Raw genomic sequence first — 21,674 nt, 5'->3', positions numbered from 1 at the left:
GGTTAGGCGTTCAAATTTTGAATCCAGCGATATATTACTTATCGGTTTCGTATCCCATTAAGGTTGTGTTTCACAATTTTTTCGTGCTGGTGACATCATATTTTGTGTTACGATTGTTGATATACGCTGTTCTTTCGAATTCTCTACTAGTTGCTGACTATTACCCCTGACGAGTGTCAGCCGAAAATATTCGGGTTCATTTCAATATGAATATACTATTCAATTTTTAAAAGTGAAGCAAAAATTCTCGGGAAAACCAGCTGGTCAACAGATGTTTGTGAAGTTTCAATTTTAGCGGAAGTCTTGACAGGTCTCGGAAATCACTATATTTGCTTGTAACAGAGCAGACATTTACGGTGTTTCATCTACTTCTACTTGAGTAGCAGCATTGAGTACCTTGACCACCTCTGGGCTCAACCTACCTAATGTCTAAATTAGCTGCAAACCAGAATATCACTTTTGAGGGACAAACGACCTACCAAGTGATATTTCTCACAGGGCGAACAAGTCATCGCCAACCTGAGCAATCTGAACTCGCGTGTGCAAGGTGTGCCAACTGCGCCATCAAATTCCGGCACCAGCAGCGCCGGGGACACCCCTCCGCAATCGGCACTGCCGAGGCAGCCTGTCCCGACCAGCAAGAGCGTGTCGCTGGAATCTGTCGCGGTCTCCAAGGAAAATTCGAGGGTAGGTGTCGTTAAGGCTTGTCTGACATTTGAGCATGCAGCTCGCGAAAAATGCTAACCTATATTTTTTTCAGAATTTTACCGGACGACCATCCGCCGGGACACAGCAAGCTGCCCCCGTCGCCAACACGGGCAGCCACTTGTTGCCATCGCCAGGCGAACCGGTACGTTATTATCACGTATTGCATTTAGATAGGCTGTACCTTCTTACCTTTAACAGTAAATTTGGCAGTCACGCCCCCCCCCCCCCCCCCCCCCCCCTAGTCCTAATACTAAACCCAACCCAACCCTAAATTAACCCGCACTCCTAACCTGAATGTAGCACACATACCTAGCAGACTTGGAACACTAGATTCCGTATTCCGTCAGCATTCCATTGAGGATTCATTAGCTGATATGAATGGGCATATTGACCTAGACGCTTAGAAAATGACTTGGGGCTTCCTCACAAGATCAAGCTTTATGAAGAGATAGTTTTCCAGAAGTACCATGTCTAGCTAACCCCAATATCCATTCTTTGTCGCTAAATAGTGTTTTCAGTGTTGTAGTTGTATACTCTTATGAAAATATTATTTGGTTTTTGGGGTATACTCTTATGAAAATATTATTTGCATTAATAGTATATCGGTGTATCGCTATTGTAATAATAATAGTTATTACCTCACTAATGCCGAAATCATCAGTGGCCATTTATCATGATTAACGATCATATTCAGTGAAACGTTCCTTTTTGAATTCATTATTAATGCAACACTTTCATACTAATATTAGTAGTTTCCTGTCATGCCAATGCAAATCACAAAGCTCCGAGTTTACTGGCAACCTTACCTTTATAAGTGATATCCTGTGTGATTTTCTAGGTAAGCGCGAGTGTCAGCGTTCCGAATCTGTCTTCTGAAGACGCGTCGAAGATGATGGACAGCTTCGTGCGTAGCATCACAAGGGCTCAAGCTGTCGAGAATGTCAATCTCAGCCAGAGCGAAGAGGACACGGCTGCTTTAGGATTGGAGACAGAGTTGCCAGCAGGTATGGGCTGTAATCGGGTAACGCTGCTATTCTGGTATATGGCGTGTCGTAAATACGAGTGTCCATTACTTGAAGACTATTCCGAGTTGAGTTCTAAACAACTCATATTCAGTACTAAATTCCCTTGGGAACGCAATGTAAGTTATCAAGTCCATCCATCTAATTCCTCTTCGTTTTATTCAGGTCAAAATGCTCTTACTGCGGCGCAAAGCGAGCCCAATCTCTCGACGCCGCAGACTGGCACCACCACGACTACCTCAACTAGGAACACGGTTTTGCAAGCCATCAGCCAAGCGCTGGCGTCCAACCTGCCTTCAACGTCCAGCGACAGCGATTCAGGTAGGTGTTCAGGCTTCGTCATTGTGTTGGTTTGTTCATTATGATGTTACGTTGCATCTTAGTGGCACCCATGCTGTATGTTTCATGTTGGAGATTTGGTACAAATTTTCACTGATCAAAAATTATGAGCTGGATTTGAATGACACTAAGCACGAAAAAATTTCCAGTTGACACCTATAGCACATAGATATTTTAGCGATTTTTGTGTCTACACTTTAGCTTAGCTGAAACGTAGCTGACTAGAAGCTAAATCAAAAAGCAATGGCACAGTTACACGTCTTCAACAGTTACTCGTTATTCAGAAACATGTTCTGTTTGTTGCAAGGCTCGGTATCAGTCAAAATCTAGTATCAATGTGTGGCTGGTACAACATAATTATGACATAATTAAGATCATTGACATTGTTGAAACTGGGAAGTTTCAGCAAAAATTGAACTCATTGTGAGCGTAAGAAACAGGATTTCTCTCAGGCGGCGTCGCGCCTCCCCTCAGATGAGAACCAATACTCTACTTGTAGTAGTTTTGACACATATTGAGAATATATTTATTCCTGCCTTGTATGGTGTTACTTCTACTTGTAATGGCTACCATGCTGACTGCTTTGACTACGTCACGTGGTAGGGATTTATTGGCTGTAACAAATACAGACTGGATGTGCCAAATAGCTTGCTCAGTACTAAGGCTTCAGAGATTTTTGAGAATCGCATTATTTCTGTTTAGATTTTCTACGTTGTATCGCCGACCAATCGCCGGGCAGCCTTCTGGCGGAATTGGAAGACGAAAGAATGCTTGCAGAAAACGACGGGTCTGATGACGATGACGACGATAATGATGACGATGACGAATTTGAAGATCTGATGGTGAGAAGACTTATCGCTCGGCTGGCTTGTTGGCCAGGCAGTTGCAATTACGAGCCTAGTTTGATACCTTATCATTGATGATCGTAATTCGGTGATTTCTGATTTTCGGGGAATCACGAATTTGCAATCAGATGAGTTACAATATGGGTCTTTAGGCCTACTCACGTAGAGATTGGGGTGGAGATTATAAAGATTGCTTATCAGGGAAAATGCTAATCGTTTGATTAAAACTGTTAATCGTAGTGCCGAGGACTCTTCCCAGTCGTCTGATGAAGAGAAGTAGGTTCCCACGATTAACAGTACCCTCCATGATAAGCGCACTTTATGATGTCCGCCTTAAATGCTAGTATTTCCTATCGTTAATACCTTTTTTTTCAAATCCAAAATTTTCTACTTAAACAACTTTGCACCCACTGGAATAGAGGCAAATTTGTTATGCATCGTTTTATTTAGACAACATAACAATTTCATGGGGTAGCCAGATAAAGAAATGCAACATGTTTTGGAATTGAGACAAAGCGCTGACTCCACAAAATTTTATTTGTCCAGATGCGTGACGATGATGACGACAGCGACTCGTCGCCTTCCGGTGCCGAATCTTATCTGGTATACGGCTCATCATTGGCAGCGGGTGTTACAAAAGACGGCCCGCGAACTTGGGAGAACGATTACATCATCAAGAGGAGATTGACGTCGCTGATACCGCCGTTTGACCCGAGACCTGGCCGAGTGAATTTGCAGCAGACGGTCGACTTGACCATTCCCCCTCCGGGTAATTATCAAATTATATGTGGTTCTATTCAAGCTTCTGTAAAACGAAGTCCTGTTAAAACCTACAACTCGATGTAGACTGTTGGGCTCCTTCTGAAGTAAATGTGATTTTTATGTTTGTCATATTATATTATTCTAGGGGTGGGCAATTATCTTGCCAAAGGGGCCAAAGTGACGTGCAGTGAATATTGCGGCAGGCACGAAGTAGAACATTTACATTCTATTTTGCACCATATTTATCTTATTTCTTCATTTAAAAGAAGCATTTGGCATGTTTGCACAGGCTGCTATTAGCTAATGAGAAAGCATGGGTAGATTTATTCATGGATTTATTCATCAAAATCAAGGACCCCGGTAATATGTAATTTAACACTGGCAACAAACAAGCACCTATACGATACGAAAATAGTTACACTGGAATTGCAAGCAGACTAAAACAGTTTAGCTATCACTTGCGAATCTCACATAAATAAACTTTCATTTTACAGGAACGCCTGAATCTGAACTCCGTCGCGACAAAGCAAAGCCGGCGTCTCAGCCGGGGTCTAAAATCAAACTCTTGCTGCGGTCCCCATCGCCGGCGGGTAAAAAAGGCCCTACTGTCGAGATACCCCTGGCTGACTGCGTGTCGAAAGCGGCCCCGGCCCAGAACGAGTTGACCATCTTCAACTGCGTGCAGAATCTCAACCTGATGCTGCCCGGCGCCAACAATCAGAGCAAGCTGAAGAAGATCTGGGATCAGCCTTACACGTGAGTGGTAGTAATTGACCAGAGTTAAGCTCTCTCTCTCTCTATGAGTGTTCGTTTGAAATAATAATCAGTGTTTGGCGCTCATTACGTAATGATTTGAAGTTTGAATTCAAATATTGAAAATTCTTCGAAGTGAATGAATTTCACCTTCGGTACCATGTCATGGCAGATCACACTTGAATCAGGGATAGGCTACCCAGAATGCGGCCTATGCATTGATTTTGTGATAACTAATAGTCCTAAACACAAGTGGAGATTATAATTTAGTATCGCTATCATGCCGGGTTACAATGCCCGTCATGCCAGGAATGTTAACATGCATATATCGTAATACTTTTCTCTAAAATTCACGGCACGCTGATAGAAATAATTTTTTCTGGGCTTGTGGTAACCAACATATGTAACATTAAGAATTTTTCATGTGAATTTCAAGATAGTAGACCAGCTGAATTTAGCGCGCACCACCAACCAAATGACACAACCAACTGACATCATGGTAGCCTACATTAGATCCAAAATTTTACTGGTGCGGTATTCGTTATACACTGGAACGCTTACGTCTCGCGATATTCCTTAGCAATCGTGAGAGATATTACATTGTGTTACATTACGTTAGAGTTATGAAGGATTGTAATTGGTTAATTTCTGCGTGTTATATGGTAATATGGTAATGGCAATTTCAGAATCGTGTATAAAGAGGTGGAGGCAGATTCTGAGGCCGAAACAATTGAAGGCAATGGCGATGTCGCTAAAGACCAAGTGGAAGAGAATACAGCTGGTGAGTGATAAAGCCTGGATTCTCTACCTGGTTTTGAACAACTTCTTAGAGGTACAGAACTTCAATAACCAATTGTAAAGTAGATTCATATTGAAATGAACCCGGATATTCGCAGCTGACACTCGTCGAGGGTTATGGTTAGCAACTAGTAGAGAATTGGAAAGAACATTGATATCAACAATTGTATCACAAAATTTTCTTGTCACCAGCATCAGATTTCTAATAATCTAACAGATAGCTTAATCTTAATGTACTATTATTTTTTAGATGATACAACACACTTTTATTTGCACAAACTTCTTATTTGTACTCGTAACTCTTTCAGCAACTATTTAGAAGCTCTAGTTGAGAAATGTTACATTTTAATTGGCAAAATATTTTATAGCAATGTATTATGTGTACCTGCAACTGAATCTATGAGCAGATAATGTCTTTCGTCGCAGTCTCGCCTTCCCCTCTGTTCCGTGGCAAGAACCTTCGCGAAATCCTGCATCTTTTGAAATGCGTTCGCGACATTGCCGGGAAGGAATCTGCGAAAACGGCGGACCGTCTCGCAAAAGAAGATTTTGTCAGCAAGAAGATCAGCACGAAGCTACTGCAACAGACTGAAGTAAGGCGTCTTAACTTTTTTATTCGGTATTTTCTTTTTTGGGGAATAGCGCTGTCTCACAATTGGCTAACTGCCATCAGCATGAAATTTTCACGGCTGCTAGGTGTCGCTATGCTGTGAACAAAATATCATAAATTATAGTTCTAGCCTACAGAATATGGATTTGCGAAGAGAAATAGTGCCATCTAACACCTGTTTTAGGATTGTATGCAACTCATCTTGGGGAAATCTATGGACCCGAAGTCTAATACTCGATTGCAGCACTCGATACACAATATGCCCAACCCCATCGTTTAGTAAACGAAAAATTTCAAGACGTGGAATCTACTAGCTTGATTTCTATGATCTCATATGTGTATTAAATTTTCCAGGACTCGTTGAGCTTGGTGTGCGGGTCGTTACCGGACTGGTGCCATCTGCTGTGTCTCAGTTGCCCGTTTCTATTCCCACACGATGTCAGACTGCGTTATTTCTCGAGCACCGCTTTCGGAACCGCGAGGTAATATAGCCGTGCGGCCTTTTTCAACAGCTCCATTTTCTTAGCGATATTTTAATTGGGAAGTAGCTTATCTTTCAGTCGAAAAGCTGTCTTTAATATATTAACAATAGGAATTTAGTTTTTCATGTGATTCAGAAGTGGCCTATTTGCAGATAGAAAACCTTTTTGGCAAATTTTATAAGACGCTAGCGCCAATAGATTTTTTATCTCTAAAAAGCCATGCTTTGCTAAGGCACCATTCTGATGAATGCGTAGCCTTAAGCCTACCTTTGCTTTTCAACTATTTCCTGACTTCTAACAGAATGTCCATCATTGAAATGATTACGAAGCCTTAAAGATTTGAGATCTATGTTTGCCGATTCCCGATCTATACATCTAACCAAATAGCTGGCCACACTTTCTTCACAAATATGCCTAAATTACAATTCCACGCTGCATGCCGTACAGTGTACACCCTGCATTGTGGCGTTCTGTCCTAGGTGTCACACGTACCTCTGGTTAAGAACCCTCCGCTTCCTGTCACAGATCGATCGCGTGGCTTCAAAACAGGACGGAAACCCAACTGGGCCAGCTGGCGCATCAGCACTCCCATTCGGGAATGACGGCCCTGGTCGCAGCGGCGTCTGCAGCCCGTCGAGACGACGCCCATGAACTTCTCCTGGGACGTTTGCGACATGACCGGGTCACTGTGCCTAGAGATGAGTCCAAACTGTTGGACTGGGCTATTAACGTGTTGACGGTTCACGCCACTAGGAAATCTGTGTTGGAGGTGCATCATATTTGTCTTCTAATTATGTAATTTATTTAAGTCGAATCCGCATTTTTGGGGGCTCTGTTCGAGTATGTTCTGTCCGAGTCGTTTTCAATTGACCACCAAATCCGAGTCATTGTGTTCACTGTTCATTTTTTAGTTCAATCCTGTTCAACTCCCTTTTTTCAACACTGTTTTGGTAATATTGATTGCCTCGCATTCATAATACCTAATTCTCTTCATTTTACACAGTTTCTGTCCCTATTTTTACGAACACCAGTTCTGACAGATGAAATACGAATAATGTGGTAGCTTATTACAACAACGAAATGCCTGTATTCGCCGTCTGATTCTCGAGTCATTTGCAATGACTCAAGTCAAGTCGAGATAATACAAAAATGTATCACGCTGAGTATCACACGAGGTATTTCCCATATTTTACGAAAGTTGAGTCGAGTCGTTACAACAACCCTGGTTCCGGATTAAGCAACTTGCAAAACATTTAGCAGTTAGTAGGGGATGTGTATTTTTGAAATATTGAGGTGACTTTTTGCCAAATGGTGTACTATTCAAAGACATATCCGGCAAACACAATTTCATGCGGTTATTGGTTCAATTTCACCAGTATGGTTGATGCAAACTTGTCCGAAAACTATGTCTTTACGAAATTCAAAGTGTGTTAACTAGTTTCAATAGTCTAAAAACGTAATCGCATGACCAAGTAGTACCATTCGACAAACCCAATATAAGTCGCAGTCTCAAAAACAGGAGCGGTTTCGGTAAATTCTTTACGACAAGTTTTTCGCGACTTACAGGTCGAATTTGCTGGCGAAGAGGGTACCGGGCTGGGGCCCACGCTTGAATTTTACGCGTTGGTGGCAGCGGAATTGCAAAGATCCGATCTCAGATTGTGGCTCGTCGACGAAGTGCTTGTGGAAGACGTACAGAGAGAGGTACGTTGCTTTTATGCCTGTGGTTACTTAATTGGCGGACCCTTGGACTAATCTGCGAGCCTTCGGGAATCCCTAGTATCTAAAACACTACCGCATTACACATCCAACACATTCCTATACAGGGGTGACATAACGTAGTGGTATGGTCTACAGCTGCAGCACCAATATGTTACAGGTTCGAGTCTGGCCATGGTTGGCTGCACAATCCCTTCCTAAGTTTTAGGGTTGATCTAGGCTCCAACTCGCCATCTGATCCACGAATTCCACAATTCGGATCACACAGAATCATTAAAAAATATCGGCCTGCTGCAAATGACCGTTACCGCCTAAAAAACACTGTGAATATCACACACAACATTGCTATAGAACAGTGTTGGACATTGGACAACTACATAATTTTCAGCTTTATAAAATTAGATTAGAATTTGTAATATTGCAACAGACATTTTCCAAATTAGACAAGAATTAGAATTATAGATACACATTTCTTCCAATTTAGATTAGAATTAGAATTACCGAGTCTGCAAAAACTTCAAAACTGAGTCAAGTTCAGTCTATATCATATTTCATTGTGATCAAGCACGAGAACGGCAAATGTCTGTGCAGCAAGCTTGAGTCGTTTCTTATTAAACAGTTCTCCTATAGCATTTTAAAGAAAAATGGAAATTAAATCAGAATTAGAGCAAGGGATCTTTCACCAAATCGATTAAAATTTGATTACCGGCGGTTGGCCTAAGTTTGTCTAATTAGATGATTAGAATTATCTAGTTGTCCAAGTCTGCTATAGAATACTGCTGCACAAAAAGACTTGACCGATAAAGAACCACTGTTTTAAGCGATACTTCGATTTTGTGCAGGCGTGAACACGATACTATTTTGTTTCAGGTGGATATTGGCGAGGGTGTGAAGCCCGTCGGACATTACGTGCAGAGAGCGTGCGGGCTGTTCCCGGCTCCGTTTCCGCAAGATGGTGATCGAGAGCCCTTTAAAAATGTGGTTTCGTATTTCAAGTTTTTGGGCGTCTTCTTGGCGAAGTGCTTGCAGGTAATGGATCGTTTGTGTCGCGGTATATGCAGAATTAAGAAGGAAAATCTCAAATGACTTGGCTTCTGCGGGTTGGAATTGCGTCAAAGTTGTATTGCATCGTTTTTGTTGGCAAATTCATGGGGTTGACAGTGAAATTTGGAATAAAAATCAAATTCTTTCATAGTAAATTCAAAAATTTCAATTGGTTCTCTGTCGGCTTCTACTGGTTGGAGTTGAGCTAAATTTGGTGTGCAGCTTTTTTTTGGGCAACCTAACTATTCAATCACTGAATCCCTGGAATCCGGAAAAAAAGCAGTTGTTTTTATACAGTTGTGCTGCGCTGTCTTTAGTTTCGAACAATGTGAAAAAGCCATGCCACCCAACTCAGCTCAGTAGTTTAGTTTATTATTAGAAATTTTATCTGATCAATGCAAAAGCAAGATTGTGATACAATGAAAAGATGGAAGGTGTCGAAATGACTTGGAGTAGTCTTTGAAATCAGACACCCACCTTGGTCCAAGTGTCCGCTTTGGCATCGATAACTGATCTGTGCGCATTTTTGCAGGACGGCAGATTAGTCGACCTTCCTCTGTCCGAAGCCTTTTTGAAAATCATGTGTTTCGGCTCCAAAAATTCCGAAACGGAGAAGATGCTGACAGCTGACGATGCTACAGACAACACCAACGAGGTAATATCATTTTTACGTTGGCTACTCGAATGTGACTTAAATTTGAATGCTTTTATTTGTAACAGCTTGTTGGAAAGAAGGACGAGTATTCTCTCAAGGCGCCAAAAACAGCGGTGGCCAGTTACTATGGAGATATAGTCGATTTAAATGATTTGAAAGACTTGGATCCTCACAGGTACAGAGACGAGTTCATATCATCGCCAGTTATTGAATGCCGTGAAAACGATTATAGTAGAAACTCTGTAGAGTAGAGGGTAGAAACCGATACTTGAAAAATAGGTGCAGAAACTTGAATTAATCTGTTTGAATAGGCATATTAAGAGTGAGGAAATGAGTATATTATGAATATTATGCATTCGATATCACCCAAGTCTTAACTAATAAATATTGGACTCTATGACTTGGACATATAATTCACTCGTCTTGACGCGGAACCTCGTGACTTGGTTGCAACCGTAACTTGTACCAGACTTCCCATTGTAAGGTTATATGGAGAAGTTACATATACTCTTCTTGAACTAGTGAAAAAGTGCTTGTTTGATGCAATCTGATTGATACTACCATTGTTAATTTATTTTTGAAATAGGCCTTTATTGTAATTGATTTTCTTTCAAAGTGTGATTTCAATTGCATATTACTCAAAATTTTGTCTGTCGGAAATTGACAATTCTAGGTTTCCAACACGTTTCCAGGACCTGGACCACCTCTGGTGTGATCGCACACCTTGTGTTCTTGAAAAATCTGGCATATAACTTAAAATTACCCAGTACAACGCTGTATAGTTGTTGTCACCGATATTGGTGCTGACATTAGTGCCGTTGAATCAAAATGTTGTTGAACGCATTTTTCTCTACAACAGTATTGGTCAACCTGTGGTTTAAGTCGGCTAATAGTCAACATCACTAGTAAAGTTTGAGAAGCCATCAAATTAATGACATATCCCATCTTATTTCCTACTGCCTTACTCTGATAACCCTTTGCTGACCTCATGTATGAGATATAGTAAATTTTGCATTGTTAACACTGGTGTTTTTGAAGACCGGTTTGCTAAAAAATGTAATAAATGAGCATAACAAGTCATCGACCCTGCATTGCCGCAAATACTTGTTGGTATTTTGTGGTTTTGAACACTCTTCGCATTTAGATACGGATTCTTGAAGAGTTTGATCGAAGTCTGCGACCAACGAGATTCCATCTTGAACGATGGCACGCTCAGTGCCGCTGAACGCGATTCGAAAATCGCCAGCCTGCAACTGAACTTGAACGGAGTCTCCTGTCATGTCAGTGACTTGGGGTGAGTCTGTACTATGTGAAGCAGATTTTTCCGAGTGTTGGGCGCTGCTATTTTAGATACAGTTGTGCGGTCATCGGAGAGGGTATTTCTGATAAACAGGTCTGACTGAACCTGTCTTTGTGAGGCTTCTGTTCACCATGTATTTTTCGTATCCTTGGATGGTCCTTTGTGTTTTTTTACATCCCATTGATGAAGCCTATAATATCTTGAAATTGTGGATGAAAAGCAGTCGAATTGTAGCGCTCGTGTCGGAGTCAGCAAGAAATACATAGACACTATGCACTTGACTCTTTAAATTAGTTTCGAGGATGCATGTTGCGATTTTTCCTCTAATTTTGCGACTTTATTTCAGGCTGACGTTCCAGTATCTACCATCGTCAAAACTTTACAAATATTCGTTCCAACCATTATTCGAAGGAGGGGAAGAGGTCCTCCTTACCTTGGCCAACGCCAGAAAATACATCAAACTGACCTTGGATTTCTGTCTCGACGCTGGGCTCAGGATGCAACTAGACGCTTTCAGAGGTGAGGGCTTGTCTTGTTTTGTCAATAGGAAAGTATTACCTTGAATAGCTGTGTCCGTGTGTACATCGCCGTTAACCAAATATCAATTATGCCAACTACTTACGGTTAATCAACTTCAGAAATGACAAGTAAACGCACGGTTTATGGGAACAGAGACAAATTTGGTAGTCAAGCGAGATAGTCAGTTCTTATACAAACAGCGATTTTCCGGCTTCGTCTGTATGCTTTACTCAAACTTTTCGACATCCGTTTCAGGCGGCTTTAACGAAGTGTTCCCCATGGAGACTCTGTCTGTGTTCACCCCTGCTGAACTGAGGAACTTGCTATGTGGGGATCAGCGACCTGAATGGAGCAAGGAGGATGTTATCGACTTCACAGAGCCTAAACTCGGGTTCACCCGCGACAGGTCAGCACACGGATTCCCAGTAGACATGAGCATTAATTTTTAATTAAAACATCCTGATTTGAAGATTTTATCAGTATTTAGATAATATACGGATCTACTATTGTATTCAGAACATCGATTGGAATTTGCCATAGAATTTCCAAATAACAAATAACCAGACTAGCTTTGGGCATAATTCAAAATTACATTTGAATTTTATCCTCATAATACTCACAATCCTCTAAGCCTCCAATAGACATTCTCGTTCAATTCTAGTCACTATTGCTGCTCAAGTAGAAATAAACTGAAAACTGTTTCCTAGAAATAGTCAGAAATCTTGGGTAAGTCATGCAAGTATGCAAAATCTGCTTGAATACTTTGACAAACTAGAACTACTTCGTAACTGAGCACTAGGGTAGTCCAAAATTTGGAAAATCCTAAAAAGTCTCTGTGATTGTGTCTCATTCTATAGATTAATGATAAAAAACAACAATTAGCTTGAAAGAAGCTTACAGATATGCCGTTAAGATTTCGGTCAAAGCGTTTGAAAGTAGCTGCTCAAGAATGGGCGTGCCACCGACCATAGAACGGCGAGAAGACTAGTAATCAAAATCCAACGGCTCTTGATTGGCTAATCGTCTATGCTTCAATGATCACAGCAGCAGCAGCTTGCTGATTAGGTGTTCAAGAAGTCTGCTACCGGCGGGGATTCTGAGTGCGCATTGTTAGTATTTTGGCAGGTGGTGATTTGAAATTAATTCAGGACATGTTGAGTTACGAAATACATGATAAACAAACAACACCTGCTTCACAGAAGCTTTTACAGCATGACTGCTTTATTGTGTAGGAAACGGCTGAAGCCTACATGCCGTGTTTTCATCGAGATAAAGCAAAGGCGCTTATGCAAGTGTTGAGCGAATTCATCGTTTCAGTACGCATCCATCATCAGTGAATACAAATATATATAGCTTAACAATGACACTATACTTTGTGTGATCTTATTGGGCTGAAGCTGTAGTATATAGGTGACGTTTTGAATGCTCTAGGGATTGGCGGAATCAGCCGGTTATGCTTGGCACTTATCAGATGCTTACAGCAAATTGAATGCACTTGTAGGCCTTGTTTAAGTCATTAATGAAAACGCAGAAAAGAGGTGGTAATGTACGCACACTCGTACAGGCTATGCTGGATATGGTATCTCAAAGTCCTTATTCATCCCGCTGAAAAGAGGTGAGAAGAAAAGCACAGACTATGCTGCATATAGTCTCCAGCATAGTTTGGATATCATATCCAGCATAGCCTGTGCTTACCTTACACATCTTTTCTGGAGCATCAGTAAGGACTTTGACAACTCTTATAAGTGAATTCAATTTGCTGTAAGTATAACTGCCAAGCATAACCGGCCGATTCAGTCGATCCCTAGAACCTTCAAAACTTAAATTATATACTACAACTTGGGTCCAATAAGATCACACAAATTAGTCAAGCTTTATATTTGTATTCACTGATCCTTTCTTAAACGGGGAATTAGTTCACCACTTGCATAAGCACCTCTGATTTTCCTCGTAAAAAACACGGCATGTAGGCTATAGCCGCTCCTTCACAATAAAGCAGTCATGCTGTAAAAGGTTTTGTGAAGCAGGTGTTGTTTGTTCATCATGTATTTCGTAACTCAACATGTCCTGAATTAAACTGAAATCATCACCTACCAAAATACTAACAATGCGCACTCAGAATCCCCGCCGGTAGTAGACTTCCTGAATACCTAATCAGCAAGCTGCTGCTGCCGTGATCATTGAAGCATAGCCGATTAGCCAATCAATAGCCGTGGTTATTTGATTACTAGTCTTCTCGTTGCTCTATGGTCGGTGGCACGCCCATTCTTGAGCAGCTACTTTCAAACGCTTTGACCGAAATCTTAACGGCATTTCTGTAAGCTTCTTTCAGGCTAATTGTTGTTTTTTATCAATAATCTATAGAATGAGACACAATCACGGAGCACCTCTGATTGCTACACTTACATTTACATGTGCATTAGAACGAACGAAAATTACTCAATAATATAATATTTAATAGTAATAATAATCTCACAGCCCCGGATTCAAGAAGTTTGTGAACGTGATCTGCTCCATGACTGGCGACGAGAGGAAAGGATTTCTTCAATTTGCGACAGGCTGCTCGTCGCTGCCGCCCGGTGGCCTTGCTAATCTTAACCCGAGACTGACTATCGTGCGAAAGGTACACGCTTTTATCTTTACCATTGTCGTAATGACTGCGATGGAAGATCTGTACATCCCAGCGTCTCTCGTCACTATTGCATCGATTGTATTTCAAATTAGGTTAACAACATTCCTTGATGTTCCTGATGAGAGGCAGTCAGAAAAGCTTAGAGTGGGATAAATTCGGCAATAACAACATTCATATGTGTTTGTTGCAGTATTGATGTTGTGTACTATGATGAAGCCAATTCACAGTTCATCGCATTGCCGTTAATGCACCGGCTCGTCTTAATGCTCCCTTTACCATCTACGACTCTTCAAATGTGTGCCATTTTTTCCAGGTCGACGCTACGGACGCAAGCTACCCGTCAGTGAACACTTGCGTCCATTACTTGAAACTCCCGGACTATTCGACAGAAGATATCATGAGAGAGCGGCTTATCGTGGCCACAAAAGCGAAAGGCTTTCATTTGAACTGACGCGTCTTGATATTTTCGCTAGCGACCGTGCATTCGCTGTGTCTACCTATATATTCCGCCCCGTTAAGCGATTGAATTCTAAAGAGTCTTTGTAGGCGAAATTATCAACATGCTTGCGAAAATGGAAAGTAATTTTCTGTTTGGTTTGTATTGTTATGTTACCGTGATTAGTCGTCACTTGTGTCTAACGTCGGTAGCCATCTTTTTAGTATCTGGTGAGTTCTAATTGTGGCGTACGCGTTGTGGACCGCTGATTTTTTTTGTATACTGTGTTTCGCTTCGCAATGTGTTCACGTTCTATTCCGTTCTCTGGTGAATTATCTCTCATTTTACTGAAAATACGTGGTATCATTGTAATTCAGTTTTGTGCATTATCTTGTCCTGGGGTGGTATTTCTCTCTTATCTTTAGATTGCATGCGCACAATAAATAATGAGTTGCAGATTATGGATTGGAGTCATTGTTGTGTGGTTTGATCGGGGTGTCGCTGTAACCAGCGTGTGTTTCTAAGCTCGGTCAGAGTGCTGGCAGTCTGGTCGGTGATTGCGAAGCGCCTTGATAAGGAGCGATATGACAGCTAAAAGTTAGGTAGGAGATTACTGCTTTATTTTGCGATTCCCTGGGGCCTTACTTCAGAGCTGTGACATGCAGTCTACTGCTGGAAGTGAAAGTTTAAACTAGCCTCTTTAATGGTGATGTGACATTGTCTGAGGTAACTGAAAATAATCATTGGCAGTATGGGAGCACATGAAACACCATAAAATTATTACAGTGTGAGTATCAAACTGCTTTCAAGTAGCCTGTGGTTTTGACAAGGTTTATCAAAATTAAGTTTTTCTAAGCATTTGGTAGGTTTATTCCAACTAGTCAACTGTTTCCTGGTTATGTCTTTACGTCGGCCAAGATAGCTTTAGTATAATCGATTTTATAAAGTCGTTTTGACATGGATTTCGATACGCTTCTATCGGTGAAATAGTCATGAAAAATGGGTCCCATGGTAGCAGACAATAGTCATGGTCGGGATGAAAATTGGGGAAGGAACAATGTCTTAACAATGAAGTGATATCACTTACTCATTGTGACAGTGTATCACAAACATCTATGGTATTACTTGTAGAGTATTCTCATCTCTGTGCCTAATGCGGCATCGATAATGACATGAATCGGTGTTTTTAAACCCGTATATTATTAAACTACTTGATTCCTTGGCTGAATTTAGAAAGTAGTTTACATGGGCTCAAAAACCTTCATTTCTAGTACACCTTGCAAGCATTTGAGAATATACTGCACTGCTACCTATTCACATACAACAGACATATGTCATGCAATTTATTTTTTATTCAAAGTAACCGTGGTATATTGGCTGATGCATTGTATAGAGGTTTCTAGCTATCCTCACAGTTATACACTCATTATAACACACGACTTTTTCAGTGTTACATATTACATTACAATGAGCTTTGTGAGCTATAAGCCAAAGGTTGAGGTGGGCGATACTGTGATCGTGTACATTGGGTTCGACTCCATATTCCCCGTTGTTGTGGAGCGAAGCAAAATAACACAGACCAAGTATGGAGCGATGAAGCACGATTGGCTCATCGGATGTAATTATGGTGCCAAGTTTGAATGCTCAAAGGTGAGTGGTGTAATAGTTTATGTCACAGACATTACACCAGAGCTACACACATACAGGTAGACTTGGACAACTAGATAATTCTAGTTGTCTAATTTCACTAAATTAGAGCGAAATGCCAGTGATCTAATTCTAATCTAATTTGGAAAAGCTGAAAATTTTCTAGTTGTCCAAGTCTGCATACAGCGTATGTTGGATTGTATCATCGGCAACTAGTTGCTTCAGTTGATGTGCACAACGGTGTCTCACAGAAGACTGCCATCCTAGAGTATAAGGCACTCTTGCTGCCCATTTCAGTTTCCAAGCATGAGATTTTGTCTTATGATGCTGCTATGACAGCAATATATTCCTATTGTGAGATTACTTTACTATATGTGTCATGCCCGTAAGTCTGGTTATCGAATACGATTTGATACATTTTTGCAAGTGGCATACTAGCTAATGCTTCAAATCGTCAATCTATGTCACAATGAACTTGTAGAGAGTTATATATAATATAGAGAATACATTTGCAACGTTCAAAGAACTAAAACTCCAAAAAGTGCATTATTTTATCGCAGTAGTATATTATTTACCATCGCCAATTTTTTTGGCTGAACGTGAATCTCTTCGTATAGGGCTATGTTTATATTCTTCATCCGACACCAGAGTTGTGGACAATGAGCTTACCACATCGTACCCAGATTCTTTACTCCACCGACATCTCGATGATAACACTGGAATTGGACCTAAAGCCAGGGTCCATTGTTTGTGAGTCAGGTCTGTGAGTGGACAAATTTATTCTGTCAGTTTACAGTAAGCTTATAATGATGATTGCACACTTGCGCAGTTAATTTTGGAGGGTTTGCAGATAGCATTTGTTTGGATTCACAGCCGTACTAGAAAGTGTTATTTTGTATAATGACATCCTTGACCATATTACATGGTGCTAGATCTATATTCATGGTTGCTATTCCGTGATTATTTAAAAGATTTCTCTCTATTTTAAAGGACGGTGTCTTATAAAATTACATTTACCTTATATTTTATTTGTGTCCTTGGTATGTCTTCTTTATTGTGCTCGTCAGTCATCACAGGTCACAATAGTTACACGGACGATGCAAACCAGGGCGTCAATTCGAACTGAGGAAAAGTGATGACCTTGTTTTTAATTATTTGTAACCATGCTGGGCAAGAGTGTTTACCTACTTTTTCAGCCATCATGTCACAAGTCTTTCAGTTAAGCCAGTCAGAGTTTGTGACTGTTCTTCGTTTTTTATCCCTGTCAATGGCAACCCTGTATGTATTTCTAAGAACTATTGCAATTTCACTCCGAGGGAAACAATTGTAAGTCCGTTATTTGGGTAATTTGCAACTTGTGTATTGAGGTTTTTTTTGGAGAAGCCTAGTTGCTGATCATTTCTACATGAAAGAAGCTATTTTCCGCCGTACAACGTCCACGCGCGATGTAGGAATGGACATTTCACATTCACACATAAACAGTTGATCAATTTTTCGTGAATAATGATGAGAGTATTCCCGTATAAACGGCCATACTGCTTTTTCCCTTCAGGTACCGGCAGCGCGTCTTTGTCACACGCCATTCTAAGAACCATCGTACCGACCGGGCATTTGCACACCGTCGAATTCCACGAGAAGCGAGCGGACGCGGCTCGTAAAGAGTTTAAAGATCACGGATTTGGGGATTCAGTCACGGTAAGAGAGAGATGTTATAGTTGAACTATCATATTAACTTGCCGAAATAACGCCTGTGTGATGGTAGCAAAGCATGTTATCAAATTTGCTCCATTTTTTGTGTCATCCATCATTTTCCGGTGTCGCCGACATGCATCTGCAATTTACTGTTAAGAGTACGGGAATCTTACGTTCAAATATAGTTTTTAAAACTGCTTTCTTGTATACTTTTGCAAATCAATCAATTGTTAGGTATGCTAATAAAACGCTACACACCAAATTTGGCTCAATTCCAACTTGTAGCAGTTTGAAAATTTTAAATTTAATATAAAATAAATGATATTTTTTCAAATTCTACTGTCAACTCTCAGACAAGGAAGAACATACTTAGCTTGATTCTAACCCGTTATTGGAGAACAAAATCTTGGATTTGAAAAAAGTAGTATTTAAGGTGAGAAATTCTTCAATAATTTATTATGGAAGTCGCTGTAAATACCATTGTTTCATATCCAAGATTTTGATCATCAATAATTTCGCTTCTAATTGAACCAGATTTTCTATGCGTCGTTTTTTTTTTGTTGACGACTTGACAATTTCATGGGGTTGCCACAGGTATTTTTTTCATAATAAATATATAATTTCCTAACTACAGTACAGTGGTTCCTAACGTGGGAAATTTTGAGAAACAAGGGGGCGAAAATGTTAGAACGTCCAGTTGTATGTATTTAATTAATGCGTTCAAAAAATGCACGTGAAGACGGCTTACTCTGCATATAACCTGAAAAGAGGTTAACTCAGCTGAAGGTAGACGCGGTGTGCCGTGAATATTTCTGTAATTTATTTAAATCAAGGCACACAGGCAAGCACATGCGGAAAATGCACTATCACCGCTTCATATCTGATAAGTACATGTGGACATTATAATAGAACCAATCATGACATTGCCATTCAGTAGGTAAATCGTCATGTTATATAATTGCTCTGCTAAATTTTGAAAATTCGTTTCATGCTCGTTGTAAAGCCTCTCCTCAACATGAAATTAGTCCGCAAAACCTGAACACACTGCCTAGACTTCTTTTATTGCAATCTTACTTCTAACGATTTGTTGCTCACAAATTTAGATGGGTAGTCAGTCCATTTGGAAGGAATGAAACGAGCAATCTCATTGAAGAACAGCTCATTGATATATACCAAACATCCCGTTTTTAAAACGTATCATGATTGGCACAAAAGCGATCTGAGTAGCAGTATGATGATATCAAAAGCTGTGGTCGAGAGAGACTGCTTGAAATTGATGACGAAATACGGGTATGTCGTCAACAATCCAATGCAGCTTCGCTTCAGACGCATATATGTTCTTATAAATGAGCACGTAAATTTTTTCTGAAAAGCACATTTTTTGCAAGTGTGCTGCGTTTGTTTTATTATTTTTCTAGTGTACCATAAGCAAAAAATTTGGGACCTACGACCTCGGAAAATGGCCTTTTTTAGTAAATTCACCATCGATCAGAGTTGGGTGCATAAATCTTCCGTTTATGTGTCCTCTTTTTTCGGCTCCGTAAATATGGGGGGATGGGCAAAAATTTGTGTCGAGATTGACAAGGGGGCGATGAGTTGAAAAAGGTTGGGTACCACTGCTCTAGTAGCTTCGCTTCAACAGGTTGATATTGAGCCAAATTGAGTGTACGGCATTTGTTTAGCCAACTCAACGATTTTATCGAACAGCCAGTAAAATTTGAACAGAAAAGGTATTTTTGAACAACCCTACTGTCGAGCATCGTTTTTTTGGCTTTATGTACATGAAGAATTGATAAAATGTGATATGAGAAAATCAGAATCTTAGAGAATATCCTCATTTGGATTGGAAGTTATCGCCCGAAACACGGATCGACGATATCAGTTGTTAATAGAGTCCTGGCAATGCTCGTAATTGCTGATATCGGCAGGTGTATCACCGAGACGTTGTGGAAGAAGGTTTTCCCATTGAAAACAAAGCGGACGGTGTGTTTCTCGACATCCCAAAACCTTACGATGCGATCAAGCACGCCATAAAGGCTTTGAAAAATGGTGAGTCGGTGATTACTGGTGTTCAAACGAATCCTCTCAAGTTTTGGAAATGCGCCCTGAGCTTGATGTCGTTTCTGTTGAATATTGGCTCATCGTGTCAGGGTGATCGCTGAAGATGCTACTTATCAGCAGAACCTGACAGTCTCATTCGAGTCGAGTAAAGGGACTGATTCATTTCGAGCACTGAAATCATACGCTACATGTCATTTAAAGTTATTCTATCGAAGACAGTTATAGTTTCGATAGTATTTTCCACTCTGGAAGACTTGAAACATCGATCGGTTGTACCACTGCATACGAATCATGGGGTACAAAGTACTCTTACCACTCTATAAATTTCCAGCATCGAAATCGTAAATTCTAACTTAGCATCAAGCATTAATCGACCGGTTATCCACAAAATGACAAACAGCACCTGCCAGATGTGCACATGCAGCCAACGTGTGATATCTGCGTTTGCAGAATAAGCTAGTATGCCATGTGACTCCTGGCTAAAACCAATTATAAATAGACCCCTTGAATACAGGACATGCAAAATCTTAGTTAAAATTGAACTAAATGCAGGTTGAAATCGAAAACTGCTGGATTCAGTATGGCAACTATAGGCAACCTGTCAAATATATTATTCTTGTAGCATTACTCGATTTACCAACTGTAAGGGTGTAGGAGACGCGCAATGCTTTCAAAGTAAAGAGGGTGTGCTGTCCTTTTTTACCGAATACCAATGACTTTGTGAGTTTCTACACGTTGCCCTTGCTTAGAAAGTAGCTCGGAAACATGCTAAATGCGTGCTATTTTATCCGAAACTGATTTTTTATGTCTTTTCAGGCGGACGGCTGTGTTCTTTCTCTCCCTGCATCGAGCAGGTCCAGCGTACCTGTGTCGTTTTGAACGAGTCCGGTTGTTTTGAAGACATCGAAACGATCGAATTGATACACAAACCCTACAAAGTGCGCAGAACAAATTTACCAATCGTAAACATCGGTTTATCGGACCCTGATGTGCGAAAAGTTTTGTGTGAGGACCGACAGATATTACCTTGCGCGTATGATTTGGGCGACACTCTCCCTGTAGGAGTGGTAGCTATCCCTTCTGAAGTGAATGGTGACACCATAACGCAACATGCCAAAAAGCGTAAACTTGATACCAAAGAATCTAGCTACACCAACGAAAAAGCAAAGGTTATATCTGAGGACAGTGCCAAGTCAGCGAGTCCTGTGGAACAGTCAAATTCACGCGTACCTATTCTGACGCCACCCAGTTTCACTAAAAATGCGTTTTCGAGTAAAAGCTGTATGGCTCCTAAAGAGATTTATGGTCATACGGGCTACTTGACTTTTGCAACGTACATTCAATAAACGAAGTTGTACGTCCTGTTTTTGTGTTTCTGCCTTGCTTCATGGGGTAGGATTGGTGGTGTTTACGGGTGTGACATAGTTAAGGTCTTGCATTGTAGGGTTAGCATATTTTTGGATCAAAAAAAGAGGACACTCTTCACAAATGACAAAATTCGCATTTTATGGAGTTTCTAGGGTGTGCCTGTTTAGTGGCCTGTGTCGAAGCTATGAAGGAGGACATTTTCGATTTCCTGAAAAAGGAGTATATATCGTTATTTGCCCTAACTTATCGATTCCAGCGAGATAGTGTGATGGTAATGAGTCC

General features: G+C 40.7%; 2 protein-coding genes across 5 annotated transcripts in view; both read left to right on the top strand.

Annotated features, from left to right (window-relative positions):
• LOC145445405 (E3 ubiquitin-protein ligase HECTD1-like) overlaps nt 1-15,085 on the top strand; it is a 48,915-nt gene extending 33,830 nt beyond the window's left edge. For all 4 annotated transcript variants that reach the window (XM_080323597.1, XM_080323598.1, XM_080323595.1 and 1 more), the window contains 20 exons: nt 499-687; nt 761-850; nt 1,547-1,712; nt 1,896-2,051; nt 2,772-2,911; nt 3,461-3,683; nt 4,171-4,432; nt 5,116-5,210; nt 5,654-5,820; nt 6,192-6,319; nt 6,845-7,088; nt 7,886-8,023; nt 8,909-9,067; nt 9,615-9,737; nt 9,803-9,912; nt 10,882-11,031; nt 11,384-11,556; nt 11,812-11,962; nt 14,035-14,179; nt 14,502-15,085. In XM_080323597.1, coding sequence (XP_080179723.1) covers nt 499-687; nt 761-850; nt 1,547-1,712; nt 1,896-2,051; nt 2,772-2,911; nt 3,461-3,683; nt 4,171-4,432; nt 5,116-5,210; nt 5,654-5,820; nt 6,192-6,319; nt 6,845-7,088; nt 7,886-8,023; nt 8,909-9,067; nt 9,615-9,737; nt 9,803-9,912; nt 10,882-11,031; nt 11,384-11,556; nt 11,812-11,962; nt 14,035-14,179; nt 14,502-14,639 — 3,147 coding nt within the window. In that variant the 3' untranslated portion in view covers nt 14,640-15,085. The remainder of the gene's footprint in view (nt 1-498; nt 688-760; nt 851-1,546; nt 1,713-1,895; nt 2,052-2,771; nt 2,912-3,460; nt 3,684-4,170; nt 4,433-5,115; nt 5,211-5,653; nt 5,821-6,191; nt 6,320-6,844; nt 7,089-7,885; nt 8,024-8,908; nt 9,068-9,614; nt 9,738-9,802; nt 9,913-10,881; nt 11,032-11,383; nt 11,557-11,811; nt 11,963-14,034; nt 14,180-14,501) is intronic.
• Nucleotides 15,086-15,218: 133 nt separating this feature from the next.
• Nucleotides 15,219-21,386, top strand: LOC145445406 (tRNA (adenine(58)-N(1))-methyltransferase catalytic subunit TRMT61A-like). Its single transcript, XM_080323599.1, has 6 exons — nt 15,219-15,806; nt 15,858-16,274; nt 16,889-17,030; nt 17,824-17,966; nt 19,892-20,012; nt 20,841-21,386. The coding sequence occupies exons 2-6, from the start codon at nt 15,870-15,872 to the stop codon at nt 21,368-21,370; spliced, it is 1,341 nt and encodes a 446-aa protein (XP_080179725.1). The 5' UTR covers nt 15,219-15,806; nt 15,858-15,869; the 3' UTR covers nt 21,371-21,386.
• The last annotated feature ends 288 nt before the right edge of the window (nt 21,387-21,674 follow it).

Source organism: Botryllus schlosseri, chromosome 8 (assembly GCF_051294905.1).
Source record: "Botryllus schlosseri isolate E-star chromosome 8, Bs_hap1, whole genome shotgun sequence".
Lineage (NCBI taxonomy): Eukaryota > Metazoa > Chordata > Ascidiacea > Stolidobranchia > Styelidae > Botryllus > Botryllus schlosseri.
This window is presented reverse-complemented; position numbering and strand designations above follow the sequence as displayed.

What these genes read in the sequence shown, in the direction of transcription:
- LOC145445406 (XM_080323599.1), top strand. Translation starts at nt 15,870, where the DNA reads ATGGGCTCAAAAACCTTCATTTCTAGTACACCTTGCAAGCATTTGAGA. An exon ending in CCAAGTTTGAATGCTCAAAG is followed by an intron (nt 16,275 to 16,888) that starts GTGAGTGGTGTA and finishes CTCTTCGTATAG; the next exon opens with GGCTATGTTTATATTCTTCA. An exon ending in CATAAAGGCTTTGAAAAATG is followed by an intron (nt 20,013 to 20,840) that starts GTGAGTCGGTGA and finishes ATGTCTTTTCAG; the next exon opens with GCGGACGGCTGTGTTCTTTC.